The sequence below is a fragment of the Hylobates moloch genome, unplaced genomic scaffold, assembly GCF_009828535.3.
Source record: "Hylobates moloch isolate HMO894 unplaced genomic scaffold, HMol_V3 SCAFFOLD_2, whole genome shotgun sequence".
Taxonomy (NCBI): domain Eukaryota; kingdom Metazoa; phylum Chordata; class Mammalia; order Primates; family Hylobatidae; genus Hylobates; species Hylobates moloch.
This window is the reverse complement of record NW_026652277.1, coordinates 53,424,761-53,441,134: the sequence shown is the minus strand read 5'-3', so window position 1 is coordinate 53,441,134 and position 16,374 is coordinate 53,424,761. Positions and strand designations below refer to the sequence as shown.

Genomic DNA, 16,374 nt, shown 5'->3' with positions numbered 1-16,374 from the left:
TGTGCAGAAGCTCTTTAGTTTAATTAGATCCCATTTGTCAATTTTGGCTTTTGTTGCCATTGCTTTTGGTGTTTTAGACATGAAGTCCTTGCCCATGCCTATGTTCTGAATGGTATTGCCTAGGTCTTCTTCTAGGGTTTTTTATGGTTTGGGGTCTAACATGTAAGTCTTTAATCAATCTTGAATTAATTTTTGTATAAGGTGTAAGGAAGGGATCCAGTTTCAGCTTTCTACATATGGCTAGCCAGTTTTCCCAGCACCATTTATTAAATAGGGAATCCTTTCCCCATTTCTTGTTTTTGTCAGGTTTGTCAAAGATCAGATAGTTGTAGATATGTGGCATTATTTCTGAGGGCTCTGTTCTGTTCCATTAATCTATATCTCTGTTTCGGTACCAGTACCATGCTGTTTTGGTTACTGTAGCCTTGTAGTATAGTTTGAAGTCAGGTAGCGTGATGCCTCCAGCTTTGTTCTTTTGGCTTAGGATTGACTTGGCGATGCGGGCTCTTTTTTGGTTCCATATGAACTCTAAAATAGTTTTTTCCCAATTCTGAGAAGAAAGTCATTGGTAGCTTGATGGGGATGGCATTGAATCTATAAATTACCTTGGGCAGTATGACCATTTTCATGATATTGATTCTTCCTACCAATGAGCATGGAATGTTCTTCCATTTGTTTGTATCCTCTTTTATTTCATTGAGCAGTGGTTTGTAGTTCTCCTTAAAGAGGTCCTTCACATCCCTTGTAAGTTGGATGCCTAGGCATTTTATTCTCTTTGAAGCAATTGTGAATGGGCGTTCACTCATGATTTGGCTCTCTGTCTGTTATTGGTGTATAAGAATGCTTGTGATTTTTGCACATTGATTTTGTATCCTGAGACTTTGCTGAAGTTGCCTATCAGCTTAAGGAGGTTTTGGGCTGAGACAATGGGGTTTTCTAGATATACAATCATGTCATCTGCAAACAGGGACAATTTGACTTCCTCTTTTCCTAATTGAATACATGTCATTGGTAATTTGGTAGGAATAGTATTGAATCTATAAATTGCTTTGGGCAGTATAGCCATTTTAATGATATTGATTATTCCTTTGCATGAGCATGGGATGTTTTTCCATTTGTGTTTTATTTGATTTCTCAGCGCACTGACACTTTAATAAAAGAAACATACATGTAGTGAAATAATTACAACATAGTGTGTTGAAAAAAAGTTAAGAAAGGCTTTCTGAATGAAGTGATGTTGAAGGTGAAGTGTAGGTCTTTAAGGATAATGGGAAGTGTAACAGTGTGACTCTGGGTGCTTAGGGCAAGTGTCCAGAGGTGAGAAATTGGGCATAGGAAGTGGAGAGGCCAAAGAGTAAAGAGAAATGAGGTTGGAAAGGAAATAAAAGGCCTGATTTTGAAAAGCCTTATCTGGCACATATATCAGCTAAGATTATATTCTGGCATAAGTAACAGAAAATACTCTAGGGGCTTAAGCAGGTAAGGAGTTTGTCTTTCTCACATACCTGTCAATCCAGGGTGTTTATTTAATAAACACTTCTCATAATGCCTGGTTTCTAAGCATAGGCTTGTTGCAGATATTGACTTATCTAACACTTATTACAACCCTTTGAAGTGTGTATTACTTTTATCCCTATTTCACAGATGAAAAAAACTAAGACATATAGTAGTTAAGTAACTTACTCAGTGTCACACAAATGCTGGAGATAGGTTTGAGTCCAGATGGTTTGTCTCAAGAATGCTCTGAGGAACTCCATGGACTCCACTCTGCTGTCCTGTGGGAGAGGCTCAAATCTTCAAGAGAGCAGAGAAAGAAAGATGAGACAGAAAGAAAAGTGTCCTATCTAATCTAAATACTTCTTCAGTAGATAAAAGTGAGAGATTCAATTAAAATCACACATTCCCATCATTCAAGATATCTGTGTTTTTGGTGAGAGATGAAATAATGTTAATGGGCAATTAGCTACCCCAGAGTTTGGACTGTAACTACTAAAACAAAGAGAATAAACAGAGCCTACAGAATTGGAATCTTGAGAACAACTTGTCAATAAGAAGTTGATAAATACAGCAAATGCTCACTTAGCATGGGGCTGAGTGTAATTTGGGGTTGGAAGTGTATTTAATTCTCTAAACTCTATGTGGGTGAACTTACTCAGTTTGTATAATTCTATTTTTAAAATATAGTTTTAAAATATGTTTTTATTCTAAATAAATATTTTTTTACATTTGAAGACCACTGGTGAGCTGATACACAAATATTATTTACTGTTTTTTCCTCTGGCTTTTAAAATCTTTAAGAAAATCTAATCTGTGGTATCCGGTAAGCTAGTTTAATGCAACACTATTAGCTAAAATGTTAAATAAATTAAAGCAGCTAAAAAACCTGCCCTCTTTCATTATTCTTGCATTATCTTTGTAAGAGACACAAAACCTACTGTTATGGTTTGGCTGTGTCCCCACCCAAATCTCATCTTGAATTGTAGTCCCCATAATTCCCATTTGTCTTGGGAGGGACCAGTGGGAGGTAATTGAATCATGGGGGTGGTTACACCCATGCTGCTGTTCTCGTGATGGTGAGTGAGTTCCTATGAGATCTGATGGTTTTACAAGGGGCTTTTCCCTCTTTTGCTCAGCACTGCTCCTTGCTGCCGCCATATGAAGAAGGACGTGTTTGCTTCCCCTTCCTCCATGATTGTAAGTTTCCCGAGGCCTCGCCAGCCGTGCTAAACTGTGAGTCAGTTAAACCTCTTTCCTTTGTAAATTACCCAGTCTCGAGTATGTCTTTATTAGCAGTGTGAGAACAGACTAATACACCTGCCATGCCTGTTCCTTACTTACTAAAAAAATTTACTCCCCTTTCGCCATAAAATGCACACAATTTGACCTTATGCTACACTTCCAGTCTCTACTCCTGCCTCTTTATGCTTTGTCCATATGTGATTTCTCACTATTCTCTACATGGCTTGTGCCCCTATAAGGTTCGTGTCCTTCATTTCCTGCGACCTCTACCTCTGGTTTCCATGCTCAGAATATCAGTGTCCTTACTGCAGGGGTGTATAAGCTCAGATCTCACCTCCTCCATGAAGCCCCTATAGACATCCAGAGAGAATTAATAATGACCCTCCTCCATGTTTCCATAACACTGCTAGGCTTTCTCCTGAATTTTTGTTGTTAGGCTAATGAATTAGGCTTTAATCTCTTTTAACTCTAAGTTATAATTAGATGCACTATATTCACAGAATCAAGGGAATTTTAGTTGGAAAGGGCCCTAGAGATCAGCTAGAACCACCTCCTCATTTCCCCAGAAATAATTGAAATTTTAGGGGACTTGTCCAATTTACTATTTTTGGTTAGTTGTAGGACTCAAACTAGAACTGCTGCCTGGATCTGTGCTTTTTCATTAGAATATGTTGTAGCCATGTGGTAGACAGAAAAATCTGCTCCCCTCCCCTCTTCAGATGTCCATATTCTATTCCATGGAACTTGTGAATATGTTAGGTTACATGGCAAAGAGAGATTAAGGTTGTAGATGAAATTAAAGTGGCTAATTAGCTAAATTTAAAATAGAGAAATTATCCTGGGTTATCTAGGTGGGTCCTTTGTAATCACAAGAGTCCTTTAAATGTTGAAGGGAGAAACCGAAGAGTGTCAGAGCAATATGCTATGGAAAGGTTTGGCTGCCATCACTGGCTTTGTAGATAGAAGGGGCCATGAACCATGGAATGTGGGCCTCTTTTAGAAGATGAAAAAGAAAAAAAAAAAAAAAAAAAAGACAGAAAACGGATTCTGCCCCAGAGTCTCCAAAAGGTATATAGTCCTGCTAGCATTTTGATTCTAGTCCAGTGAGACACAGTCAGATTTCTGACCTCCACAACTGTAAGACAATAAATTTGTATTGTTTTAAGCTACTGAATTTGTGGTAATTTGTTACCATAACAATAGGAAACTAATGCATGTACTTAACTCCAAACAAGGCTGAATTGATAACTCAAAGCTTACTAAAGAGGAATTTAGGTACTCAGGTTTTGTTTTTTTTTTTAAGGCATATTTTATTTCCACAAACTTTGGGATTTACTTTGAATGTTTTGGGTTCTGTTTATTCATTTATCCAATGAATCTCTATTGAATGTGTGACGTTTGCTGTAGTAGACATTATGGTAGGTTTAATTTTATGCCTCAGTGTTTTCAGTCTTCCCTGCATCTATCTTCTTGCCATGGACTCATTATGGATGAAGGGTACTTTCTTATGCTTTGACTTTGGACTTGGCCATGTGACTTGTTTTGGCCAATTATATGTGGGCAGAAGTGAGTGTGTCAGTTTTGAGCCAAGCTTAAGAGCCATGCCATTGCTTTAGAGAAGCTTCTCCTTGTCATCTGCTCCCTAGCCTGGATAACACATGGAACACTTGAAACAGAATATCTAGCTGAGCCCCAGACCTGTGAGTAAAGCAAACTTATTGCTCTATACTAGCAGTGTTACTGAGTTTGTTATACAACCTTATTATGACAGTTCTTGACTGGTACTGTCATGTAAGCACATGATCTAAACACACCTGAATAGAAGCATATGCAGTATCATAGAGGTATTTCAAGTATAAAGAGAGTTGTGTCAAAGCACCTGACTCTTTCTGGGAGAATCAAGGAAGTCTTCAGAGATGAAATGACATTTGAGCTGAATCATAAAGGATAAATATGATTTATTTAGGTCAATAAAGGGTGTGGGTGAGTAGATGGGAAAGGTTATGCGAGGTAAGTAAAATTAAGCAGTTTTAAAGGTAATTTAGTTTCAGCTGAAGGAGCTGGTAAATATGCCCTTCCTTTATTTGGAGTTTGCTTTTTTTGATACTTTTTCTGTAGAATGTGTGAAAAGTAATATTTCCCAAGTAGTTTGTTAAACAGATCTCATGTCTGCTTTCTGAGGTGATAATTACAAGATTATGTCAAAACCTGTTTAAGAGAGTGAGAGAGTGGAAGAAGCAAGAAATAAAGAGGGACTCATTTTAAGAGGTCTCTCATGGTCCAGGTAGATTCTATGCCTCCTTCGTAGGCAGAATCAATTTCCTGTCTCTCTTCTTATGCGTAACAGGATGGTACCAAAATCATGCATCTTTTTCTGAGATTATTTTTAATGCAAAATTGTACTTTCCATCTGAATTGTTCTTGGCTCACTTGGATTGTCAAGTGGTCTTAATTAAGCATAGTAATCAATACTAAGAAGAATCAAGAGATTGCTGGGAACATCATGACTATCATTTGTAAACTATATCACGAGTGGTGCTTATGAGACCAAAGCCATTGTTTTATTTCCTCAGTGTTTTGGTGTTTTCTGAGGTCTGGGCTATCCTGTACCCTAACCCTAGTTGGCCATTTTCCAAATGCACACTTTTCAGCAACAAGGGAAAGAGGAGACAGTGCAGAATCCTTTCCTTCTAGAGAGAACAGCGACATTTTCCAAATGATCATGGGTCAATAGTATCTTTGTCTAAAAAGATTGATATATGTCATGATTTCAACAGTTTTTGAATTTGTTCAACAAGAGCGGTCTTGGGAATACTTAAGAGCATGTGCACATTGAGATGTGTGTTAACACCTCTCACTATCATATCTGAAATTTCCAATTTTAATTCTTGTGTAATATATTCTTGTTACTTAAAAAATTTCATATTCACATACCCAAATTCTATGCAACCTGCAGGAAAACATGCATACTCTTTCTCTATGGCAAATGGCATGCAATTCTGGCATGAGCAGGGTTGGAAATGTTAATGAAGAGGGATCTGCAAGTGTAACTAATATGATCTCATATTTAAACAATTCACAAATAAATACCATGGTTGGATTTAGATACCAGATGTCAAACCACATAGTAATGCAGATACAGTTGCTTGCCTCCCTGTAGCTGGTCGCCAGAAAGAAACAGATGGTTAAAAAGATATGTAGCCGAGGCAAGGCATGGAAATAGGAAACCACGGAGCAGAAATTCTGCCATTTAAGTAACAGTAATTTTCTAGTCTGAAAAACCTGGCTGTTTTATACCTCCACTTATACACTTAAGCAGTTTAAATGTGAAACATAGCAAAAATAGTCCAAGCAAGGCTGGCAACTTGCAAATTTTGCAGTGCATAATTGCATCTCAAAAATCTCGGAGGCAGACGCACAGCAGTAAAAAGTAAACACTTGTATGCAGTTGAACACAATTATGTGGTGGTTATTACCTTAGCTCATTATGGCTTCAGAAGGGACTCTGTGAACTTGTGCTCTAACTAGCAGGTCAGGCAAAATGCAAATAAGTACCAAATTTGAAAGCAAGTGACAAAAAAACAGATACAATTTAGACTGGGAGTCTATAATTTGGCTTTTAAAAATAATCCTCAGCAAGAATTATCCTCATTACAATAATGGCTTGTTTATTCTGCACAACTTGTTTGCAATTACAGACCCTCTTTCAAAGCTGATTTCAACAAGAAATAAGAGCATACAAAAAAGGGAGAGCTTTGTGGCTGGTCAGTTGTTATAATTAGAGTTGATGCATATATGTGTTATAAAACCATTTACGCCTTTTCTCCAAATCTTTTAATTTCAGATTTCTGTCACTAAAATGTAAAGTCTCAAATAGTCTATTATTCTAAAGAAATCATTATAATTGAATTTCTAATGAGGGTGTCTATGGAGCTTTGTTCATGGTATTCCTATTATAGGACTGGAGTCCTCTGCATCTATTATGGTCAGGTGACCATGAAATGATGAGCTACAGCTGTTACAGGGCATGTCTCTGCTGGTGCTTAATTCATAGCAAATACACATTTTATTGGTAATGTGCTTCCTCATTCATTTCTTCAAATATTTATTCAAATATTTATGGGGTACCTATAACGAGAAGGCATAGTTCATGGTTAAGGATGCCAGACAGCTTGGGCTGGAATCTTGGACCAGACATTTACTAGTTGTGTGACCTGGGACCTCTGTGCCTCAGTTCCTCCCTTTTTAAAATGAAGACAATTATAACTCCCTTATAGGATTGTTACGAAGATTAAGTAAATTAATATGCCTAAAAAACTCAGAAGAATACTTGACAGATAGTAATGTGCTACCTGTTGTTATTTGCTGGGCCTTGGGGGCAGAGTAGTGAACAAGACGGGGTTGATTTCTACCTTCATAGTATTTTTGTTTTGGGAAAGAGGGAAGAAGGCATTCAGCAATGAATCATCCATTTAATTATTAAATTACGTTGGAATTAAGAGCAGTAGGGAAGGATAAAACTGCGAAGGTATTGTATAAAATGGGAACTTGACCTGTTCTGAGTAGGTTTCTGGCTTCCTGCAAGAAGTGGTATTTGAGATCCGAAGGATGGGTAGGAGTTACTTAGAAGAGATATTAGAATATTTAGGGACATTGCTTTCCCTACAGAAGCCGTAGGAGAGATGAAAGGTTTAACGTGGGAAACTGCACAATACTTGCAATTAGAGACCCTGTGGCTGGAAATGACTCAAACAATTATAAAAATAGTTAAATTATAAATTGAGTTTTCCTGTCATTGATTCTTCTTGTTCTTCCAGTGAGACCCTACCATGCTTTGCAAGCCTTTCACCCATGCAACTCACAGTGAAATCCTGGGCTTTTCACTGATGCAGATGTTTCTGGTTTTTTTTCCCAACTCATAACAAAATAGTTTTCCACTGCACTTTTTTGTATTCAGAGAAGTCAAATAAAAGTCCCAATTGAAAAATATATGAAAATAGATATGTAATAAGCCATATATATTATACATATATGTATTTTTATGTATGTATATAAAATTTTATGTTAATAAAATTGTAAGTTGCTTTTATACCATATATATATATGCATTTTATATTTTTTTCTTAAGATTCTTCACAAATTTTTCCTTGTGTTTCATGCTAGTCTTTGAAAATAAGGTTTCAAGCTATTTTAAAATATAATGCATGGCTGTTTCTTAATTTATTTACCCATAGAACCTTTAGATTATTCCCAAATTTCCCATTATAAATCATGCTGTAGAAACATCTTTCTAAAACTCTTTGGGCAAATTTCCTTATAGTAGTCTCTCAGGAGTAGTATTACTATGTCAAGAACAATGAATTTCTGTTTAAGATTCTTTATACACATAGCAAAATTTCCTTACAGAAATACCATATTGAATGTACCAGCAGTAAATGAGATTGCTGATTTCAATACTTTTTCAACAATATTGAGTATTGATAACTAAAACATAGAATCTTGTTTTAATTTACATTAATACTTCCTCTGTTCATATTTATTTTACTTTACGAATCTGATCTTTGCCAGTTTATGTACCAGGATGTTAATTTTTTCACACTGATTTTTTAAGAGCTCTTTTTATATTAAAGGTAAAAACCCTTTGCCTGTCATATGTATGTTTCAGTTTTTCACTTTTATTTGGATGTTGCTTATATTTTTGGTGTTTGGGACTTTTTAAATTTTTACGTGATTGAAATCCTCCTCACTTGCCTTAGATACTCCCTGTAAATATTCCATGTGAGCCTTGCAGTTCTCTAAAATATTACTGTGAACTTTAGGCTCAAATTTATTTACATAAAATAAATAATGAATTTTTAAAGCACCTTCAAGTAGCTACTGAGTTATTTAGAGAAGTTTCCCAATGAGGAATATTAGCAATGTTGTGAAGTTATCAAAAAAATAACTTCAACTTCATCCTGTAAGTCTTTTCTTTAAGTTTTATTTTATTTATAATTGACACATAATAATTGTACATATTGTGGGGTACAGTGTGAAGTTTCAATGCACATATACATTATATGATGATCAAATCAGGGTAATTAGCATCACTTTAAACATTTATCATTTACTTGTGGTGATAACATTCAAAATCCTCTCCTACTCCTTCCCTTCCTTCTATCCTTCTCACCCTCTGGTGACCACCATTCTACTCTCTACTTCTATGAGATCAACCTTTTTAGATTCTGCATATGAGTCAGATCATGTGATGTTTGTGTTTCTATGCCTGGCTTATTTTCTATGGATGAATGGATAAAGAAAATGTGGTATGTATGTATACAAAGTAATACTATTCAGCCACAAAGGAGAATAAAATTCTGTCATCTGCAACAACCTGGATGAATCTGTAGGACATTATGTTAAGCAGTGTTCTTTCTAATACCATTTTCCTCATTATATTTTTGAACAGATGAGCCTGAGACGTGTAGACATTGTTTACCCTTCCCTGAGTTTATAGTGTTTTTCTCAACTGGACCTAAGGTCTTTGATTTTATGAACATAAAGTGGAGTTCATCTTCTGAAAGTCTTTTCATTGGCCATAATGTAAACTTATATATATATATACACACACACACACACCCCCGTATATGTAGTTATATATATATATATGTAGTTTTATATATATAGTTTTCTATATAGTTATATATATATCTGTGTAATTATTCAGCATAGGTGAACCACCAAGTAACTGAACCTGACCTGATTATTAATATATAGGAATCTTTCTAATAGATTTAGAATTATTATGTATTTTCATTGCATTGTTGCACTTAAAATAGTTGAAAGCTAAAGTTCATTTCTATGGCTATTTAGATTTTTATTAGAGCCATACAATCATTTGATACACTCTTTAATGTAGTCTTCTTATTAGTGAGGTAAACCTACAATCTTCCTATTTAAGTACTGTGAATTGTTATGCATATAGAATGTAGGTATGTTGAAAACATTGCATGTGTGTATTAGAAGCCAAATTTATGGCTACAAGTTGATCTGTGAAAGTATAATGCTGATTTCAAACATATATGTAAAGCCATAATTAAAATTTTTGTGCTTAATTTTTTTCTGGAGTTTCTAAGTATTTATTCTAATGATGTAAGTGTTTTCATTTATAAAGCTTTGCTTGCAAAATTATCTTCAAACCAGTTTATAAACCATGGAAAAAATCCAAGTCTCAAAAAAAAGGCTTCAAACTTAAGCTGATTTCCTTTTATTTATTATCTTTGATCAAATAATGAAATTTTGACTCCATTAAGGGTAGTCAAATGAATGTATTCTAAACTCTGAAGGCATTTGAAGCATCTTGCAACACATACATGCACCTGCATGCACACATGCACACACATTAGGAAAGTATTGTAAATAGTTAAGGAAACTTTGATGAGTGGAAATAAATGTAAGAAAATAATCCTTTGTATTATCCTACAGAAGTACCCTCACTACATGTTTTATTTAGTTGTTGGAGGTAGGTTATAAATTTATTTCTACTTGTAGTCAGAGGAAAGAAAGAAACAAAATGAATTATAAGATGCACAGTGTTTGTAAGACAAAAACACACCATTGTTCTGGAGAAGTACACTGTTTCTGACACTGAGACCTAAGCAAAAGCTTTTCCCTGATTTTTTTTTTTTTAAGAGGACACTAACTATGGCACCTCTTCTACATATAACCACAGGGGCAGACATCATAGTGAAAAAGTTCAGTAGACAAGTTGTTCAAAAATATTAAAAATATCAGAAAACATTATATATACAATAAAAAGCAAGTAAACTGAAAATATATTTGAAATAGATGTGACACTCAGAGTTAATAGTTCTCACATATTTCAATGACAAAAAGTTGAACCTTTTAATAGACAAAGAGACAAGGGATATGAACAGGCAATCTCAAAAGAGAAAATACAAATGACTAAAAAAATTAGAAAACTCTGTTATCATTAGAAATAGAAGTGCAAATTGGAACATCAAATGGAAAATGTTGGCATAGTAAATGGGCGTAGATTAAAATAATATTCATTTTTGTGAGGATTCAAGAAACTTGCAGTCTCAAGCACTGCTACTGAGTATGTAAATTGATATAACTTTTCCGAAAGGTATTTTGACAATGTATATAAAAAGTCTTAACAGCCTGCTTACTATATGACTTGGTAATTCTTCTACTAGAAATATGGTATCAGGAAATAATCCAAGATACAGACAAATATTTGGTAGCTGCAAAAAGGCTCATGACAATGTTGTTTACACTAAGGAAAATTCAAATGTACTCAACACGCAACAATGAAGGTTTTATTTTAATAAATTATGGTACATCGCATATTATCAGAATAACAATAAAACTATAGATAATATTTCTTGTCAGGACAAGATATACACAATATAATGGTTAGAGAAAAATCAGGTTATGACACAGTATATGAACTATTATTCTATACCTAATGTGTGCCCCCAAAATTCATAAGTTGAATGTCTGAACTTCCCTCCTTTCCCTCTTTTTTCCTGCCTCCCTCCCTCCCTTCCTCCCTCCTTCCCTTCCTCCCTCTGTCCCTTCCTTCTCTCCTTCTACTTTTATTTCAATACATTTAGGTATATAAGTGGTTTTAGGTTACACAGATAAATTGTTTGGTGAAGTCTGGGCTTTTAGTGTACCTGTCACCCAATAGTGCACACCGTACATAATAGTTAATTTTTAATCCCTTATCCTCCTACCACCCACTCCCCTTCTGAGTCTCCAGTGTGTATTATACCATTCTGTATGCCTTTGCATACCCATAGCTTAGCTCCCACTTATAAGAAAGAACATGCAGCATTTGATTTTTCATTCCTGAGTTACTTCACTTAGGATAATGGCCTCCAGTTCCATCCAGCTTGCTGCAAAAAACATTATTTTGTTCCTTTTTATGGCTAATATTCCATGGTGTGTATATACACACACACACACACACATTATTCCATGGTGTGTGTGTGTGTATATATTTGTATATAAAGAACTTACATATATATGATTTATTTCATCTGTGTTATATATACACACCACATTTTCTTTATCCACTTACCAGTTGATGGGAACATAGGTTGATTCAATACCTTCACAGTTGTGAAATGTGCTGCAATAAATATATAAGTGAGGTTGTGTTTTTTATATAGGTGATTTATTTTCCTTTAAGTCGATACCCAGTAGTGGGATTGCTGGATCGAATGGTAGGTCTACTTTTCGTTCTTTGGGAAATCTCCACATTGTTTTCCATAGAGGATGTACTAATTTACATTCCCACCAACAATGTATATGTACCTGTTTTCACTGCAGTTGTGCCAACATCTATTTTTGGTTTTGCATTTCCTGGATGATTCATGATGTTGAGCGTTTTTTCCTATGTTTGTTGGTCATTTGTATATCTTCTTTTGAGAAATGTCTGTTGATGTCCCTTACCCTTTTTTAATAGAATTATTTGGTTTCTTAAATTTCTGATTTGTTTCAGTTCCTTGTAGATTCTGGATATGAGTTCTTTGTCAGCCGTATACTTCGTGAATATTTTATCGCAGTCTATAAGTTGTATATTTACTCTGTTGATTATTTCTTTTGCTGTGCAGAAGCTTTTTAGTTTAAGTCCCATTTATTTATCTTTGTTTTCGTTGCATTTGCTTTTGAGGTCTTAGTTATAAATTCTTTGCCTAGGTCAATGTCCAAAAGAGTTTTTCCTAGGATTTCTTCTAGAATTTTTAGGCTTCAGGTCCTACATTTGGATATTTAATTCACCTTGAGTTACTTTTTGTATAAGGTGAGAGATAGGAATCCAGTTTTATTCTTCTGCATGTGGCTATCAAATTTTTCTAGCACCATTTATTGAATAGGGTGTCCTTTTCCCAGTATATTTTTTGTCTGCTTTATTGAAGACAAGTTGATTGTAGGTATTTGGCTTTCTTTCTGGGTTCTCTACTCTGTTGCATTGGTCTATGTGTCTACTTTTATAACAGTACCATGCTGTTTTGGTTACTATAGCCTTGTAGTATAATTTGAAGTAAAGTAAGGTGATGCCTCTTCATTCGTTCATTTTGCTTAGAATTTCTCTGCTTAGGTTCTCTTTTGTTTCCACATGGATTTTAGCATGTTTTTTCTAATTCTGGGAAAAATGACATTGGTATTTTGATAGGAATTGCATTGAATCTGTAGATTGCTTTAGGCAGTATGGTCATTTTCCAATACTGATTCTTCTAATCCATGAGTATGGGATATTTTTCCATTTGTTTGTGTCATCTGTAATTTCTTTCATCAGTGTTTTGTAGTTTACCTTGTTAAGATATTCCACCTCCTTAGTAAACTATGTAAAAAGTAAAGTAGAGGTTCTTCTTCAAAGACTTTCCTCCCCATCTAATTAAGAATAAATAGTAACTTCTCTTAGAAGCAAAATTTATTCAAAGACCTGTGCTAACATTCTTAAATGTCTGCTAGCCGTAATAGAGAAATCAATGTACTTTATGTTCTTAGCTCCCACAATTTAGCCTAAATATTTGCCCTGGCATGCTTATACTAGTTCAAGCAAGCATTAGGTCATATCCTGTGCCTCTTCCTTATTTGAAGGTGTTTTTACCTTTCTCAGCATTCCACAAGTTACTTCCTCCTTCCTTTGTTCTCCTCTGCCTTTGCCTCTTTTAAAAAGTTCTAAGTTGCCAGCCAGTCAAGACAAATACAGAATGTGAAGTCCCGTTCCAACCAATGGAAACCAGACACAGCAATAAGGTAGACACGTCAAGTTATAAATGACCCTCTTTTCTTTTTTTAGTGTACTCTCGTAGCAAAACTGCTAGCAAGTGTACCCTTTCTGCAGAAAGTAAAAATAGCTTTGCTGAAAAAATTAAATTTATGTTCAAGTGCTATTTCTTTGCAGCATCAAAGAACAAGAATTTCAAACAGCTATATTCCTGGGTATTTTGTTTTTTTTGTAGCTATCATAAATGGAATTAAGTTCTTAATTTGATCTCAGCTTGGTCATTATTGGTGTATAGTAGTGCTACTAATTTGTATACATTGATTTTGTAACCTGAGTCTTTACTGAATTCATTTATCAAGTCTGGGAGTTTTTTGGAGGAGTCTTTAGGATTTTTGAGATATGAGATTGTATCATCACCAAATAGATATAGTTTGACTCTCTTTTCTAATTTGGGTGCCATTTATTCCTTGCTCTTGCCTGATTGCTCTGGCTAGAACTTTCAGTACTATGTTGAATAGAAGCGGTGAAAGTGGGCAGCGGATATTTGTATTGTGTTTTTTAATCGATTCCAGAAGGTCTAATCTTTACTATAACTGTGTTTGGTGATAGGGCCTTTAAGGAGGTAATTAAGGTTGAATGAGGTAAAAAAAAAAAAAAAAGGCAGAGTTCTAATCCCCTAGGATTGTTATGCTTTGGAAGAAGAGGAAGAAACACAGAGCTTTGTCTCAATGCATGCACACAAGAGGCCCCATGCAAGCACACAGCAAGAAGTCAGCATCTTCAGGCCAGGAAGAGAGGCTTCACAAGAAACCAACCCTGCTGGCATGGTGATCTTGGACTTCTAGTCTTCAGAGATATGAGAAAATAAATTTCTGTTGTTTAAGTGAAATTTTGTTGTGGCAGCCCAAGCAGACTAATACACCTAACATGTTTTTTAATATGTTAGCATACTAAACTGATCAAGAAAGTTACACTTCAAAGGGTTATCATTAGTGACCACTGGATGTTGGGGATTATGAGTGCTTTTATCATTCATTTTCCCTACTCTCTTCTAATTTTTCTTCAATGACATATTGTTTTATAAAGAAAAAGAACATTGTTCTTCATTTAAAAAAACAAAAAAGTAGTGTGTCCGGAATTGGTGGGTTCTTGGTCTCACTGACTTCAAGAATGAAGCCGCGGACCCTTGCGGTGAGTGTTACAGCTCTTAAGGTGGCGCGTCTGGAGTTTGTTCTTTCTGATGTTCGGATGCGTTCGGAGTTTCTTCCTTCTGGTGGGTTTGTGGTCTCGCTGGCTCAGGAGTGAAGCTGCAGACCTTCACGGTGAGTGTTACAGCTCGTAAAAGCAGTGTGGACCCAAAGAGTGAGCAGTAGCAAGATTTATTGCAAAGAGCGAAAGAACAAAGCTTCCACAGTGTGGAAGGGGACCCGAACGGGTTGCCACTGCTGGCTTGGGCAGCCTGCTTTTATTCTCTTATCTGGCCCCACTCACATCCTGCTGATTGGTACAGCCGAGTGGTCTGTTTTGACAGGGCACTGATTGTTGCATTTACAGTCCCTGAGCTAGACATAAAGGTTCTCCAGGTCCCCATCAGATCAGTTAGATACAGAGTATCGACACAAAGGTTCTCCAAGGCCCCATCAGAGCAGCTAGATACAGAGTGTCGATTGGTGCACTCACAAACCTCAAGCTAGACACAGGGTGCTGATTGGTGTGTTTACAAACCTTGAGCTAGATACAGAGTGCTGATTGGTGTATTTACAATCCCTGAGCTAGACATAAAGGTTCTCCACATCTCCACCAGACTCAGGAGCCCAGCTGGCTTCACCCAGTGGATCCTGCACCGGGGCTGCAGGTGGAGCTGCCTGCCAGTCTCGCGCCATGTGCTCGCACTCCTCAGCCCTTGGGTGGTCGATGGGACTGGGCGCCGTGGAGCAGGGGGTGCTGCTCGTCGGTGAGGCTCAGGCGGCACAGGAGCCCATGGAGGGGGTGGGAGGCTCAGGCATGGCGGGCTGCAGGTCCCGAGCCCTGCCCCGCGGGAAGGCAGCTAAGGTCCGGTGAGAAATGGAGCGCAGTGCTGGTGGGCTGGCACTGTTGGAGGACCCAGTACACCCTCTGCAGCCGCTGGCCCAGGTGCTAAGTCCCTCATTGCCCGGGGCCGGCAGGGCCGGCTGGCTGCTCCGAGTGCAGGGCCCACCAAGCCTACGCCCACCCGGAACTCCAGCTGGCCCGCAAGTGCCGCGCACAGCCCCGGTTCCCGCTGGCGCCTCTCCCTCCACACCTCCCCGCAAGCCGAGGGAGCCGGCTCCCGCCTTGGCCTGCCCAGAAAGGGGCTCCCACAGTGCAGCGGTGGGCTGAAGGGCTCCTCAAGTGCCACCCAAGTGGGAGCCCAGGCAGAGGAGGTGCCCAGAGCGAGCGAGGGCTGTGAGGACTGCCAGCACGCTGTCACCTCTCAGTAGGACTGTCTTCTATGGGGTGGATGATATCTTCAACATCTTCTCTGTGTTATGAATTTTATATGCCAGTTGTAATATGATCCTCAGTGTAGGTGGGTATCAAACATTGAAGGATAATTCCTTTTAAAGCAATTGTACAAAGATCAAATTAGGATTTGTAAGCATGGCATATTAATAAAGTTGAAACAGAATATTTACAGAAATAAAATAACTACCTGACTTCCAGACAGTCTTAAATAAGTACATTTTCGCAAAATTTGACTTTCAATAGGAATTGGACAGGAGGAACAGAATGTTTCGAGAATGAAGGGCTCCAACTTTGGAATAAGGTGGCCTGTTTTTTTCCTCACTTGGCCCCTCTCTAGCTAAATCATTTCCAGAAAGGCATTTAAACTCTATAAGCCTTAGTGTTCTAATCTGAAAAATAATACAATAATA

The 16,374-nt window shown here is 37.0% G+C and overlaps 1 protein-coding gene across 1 annotated transcript in view; it reads left to right on the top strand.

Moving 5' to 3' along the window:
* The window catches only part of LOC116466491 (protein GVQW1-like), a 259,942-nt gene that overhangs the window by 230,722 nt on the left and 12,846 nt on the right, over window positions 1-16,374 (top strand). The window contains exon 4 of the mRNA XM_058435720.1: window positions 2,634-2,730. Coding sequence (XP_058291703.1) covers window positions 2,634-2,730 — 97 coding nt within the window. The remainder of the gene's footprint in view (window positions 1-2,633; window positions 2,731-16,374) is intronic.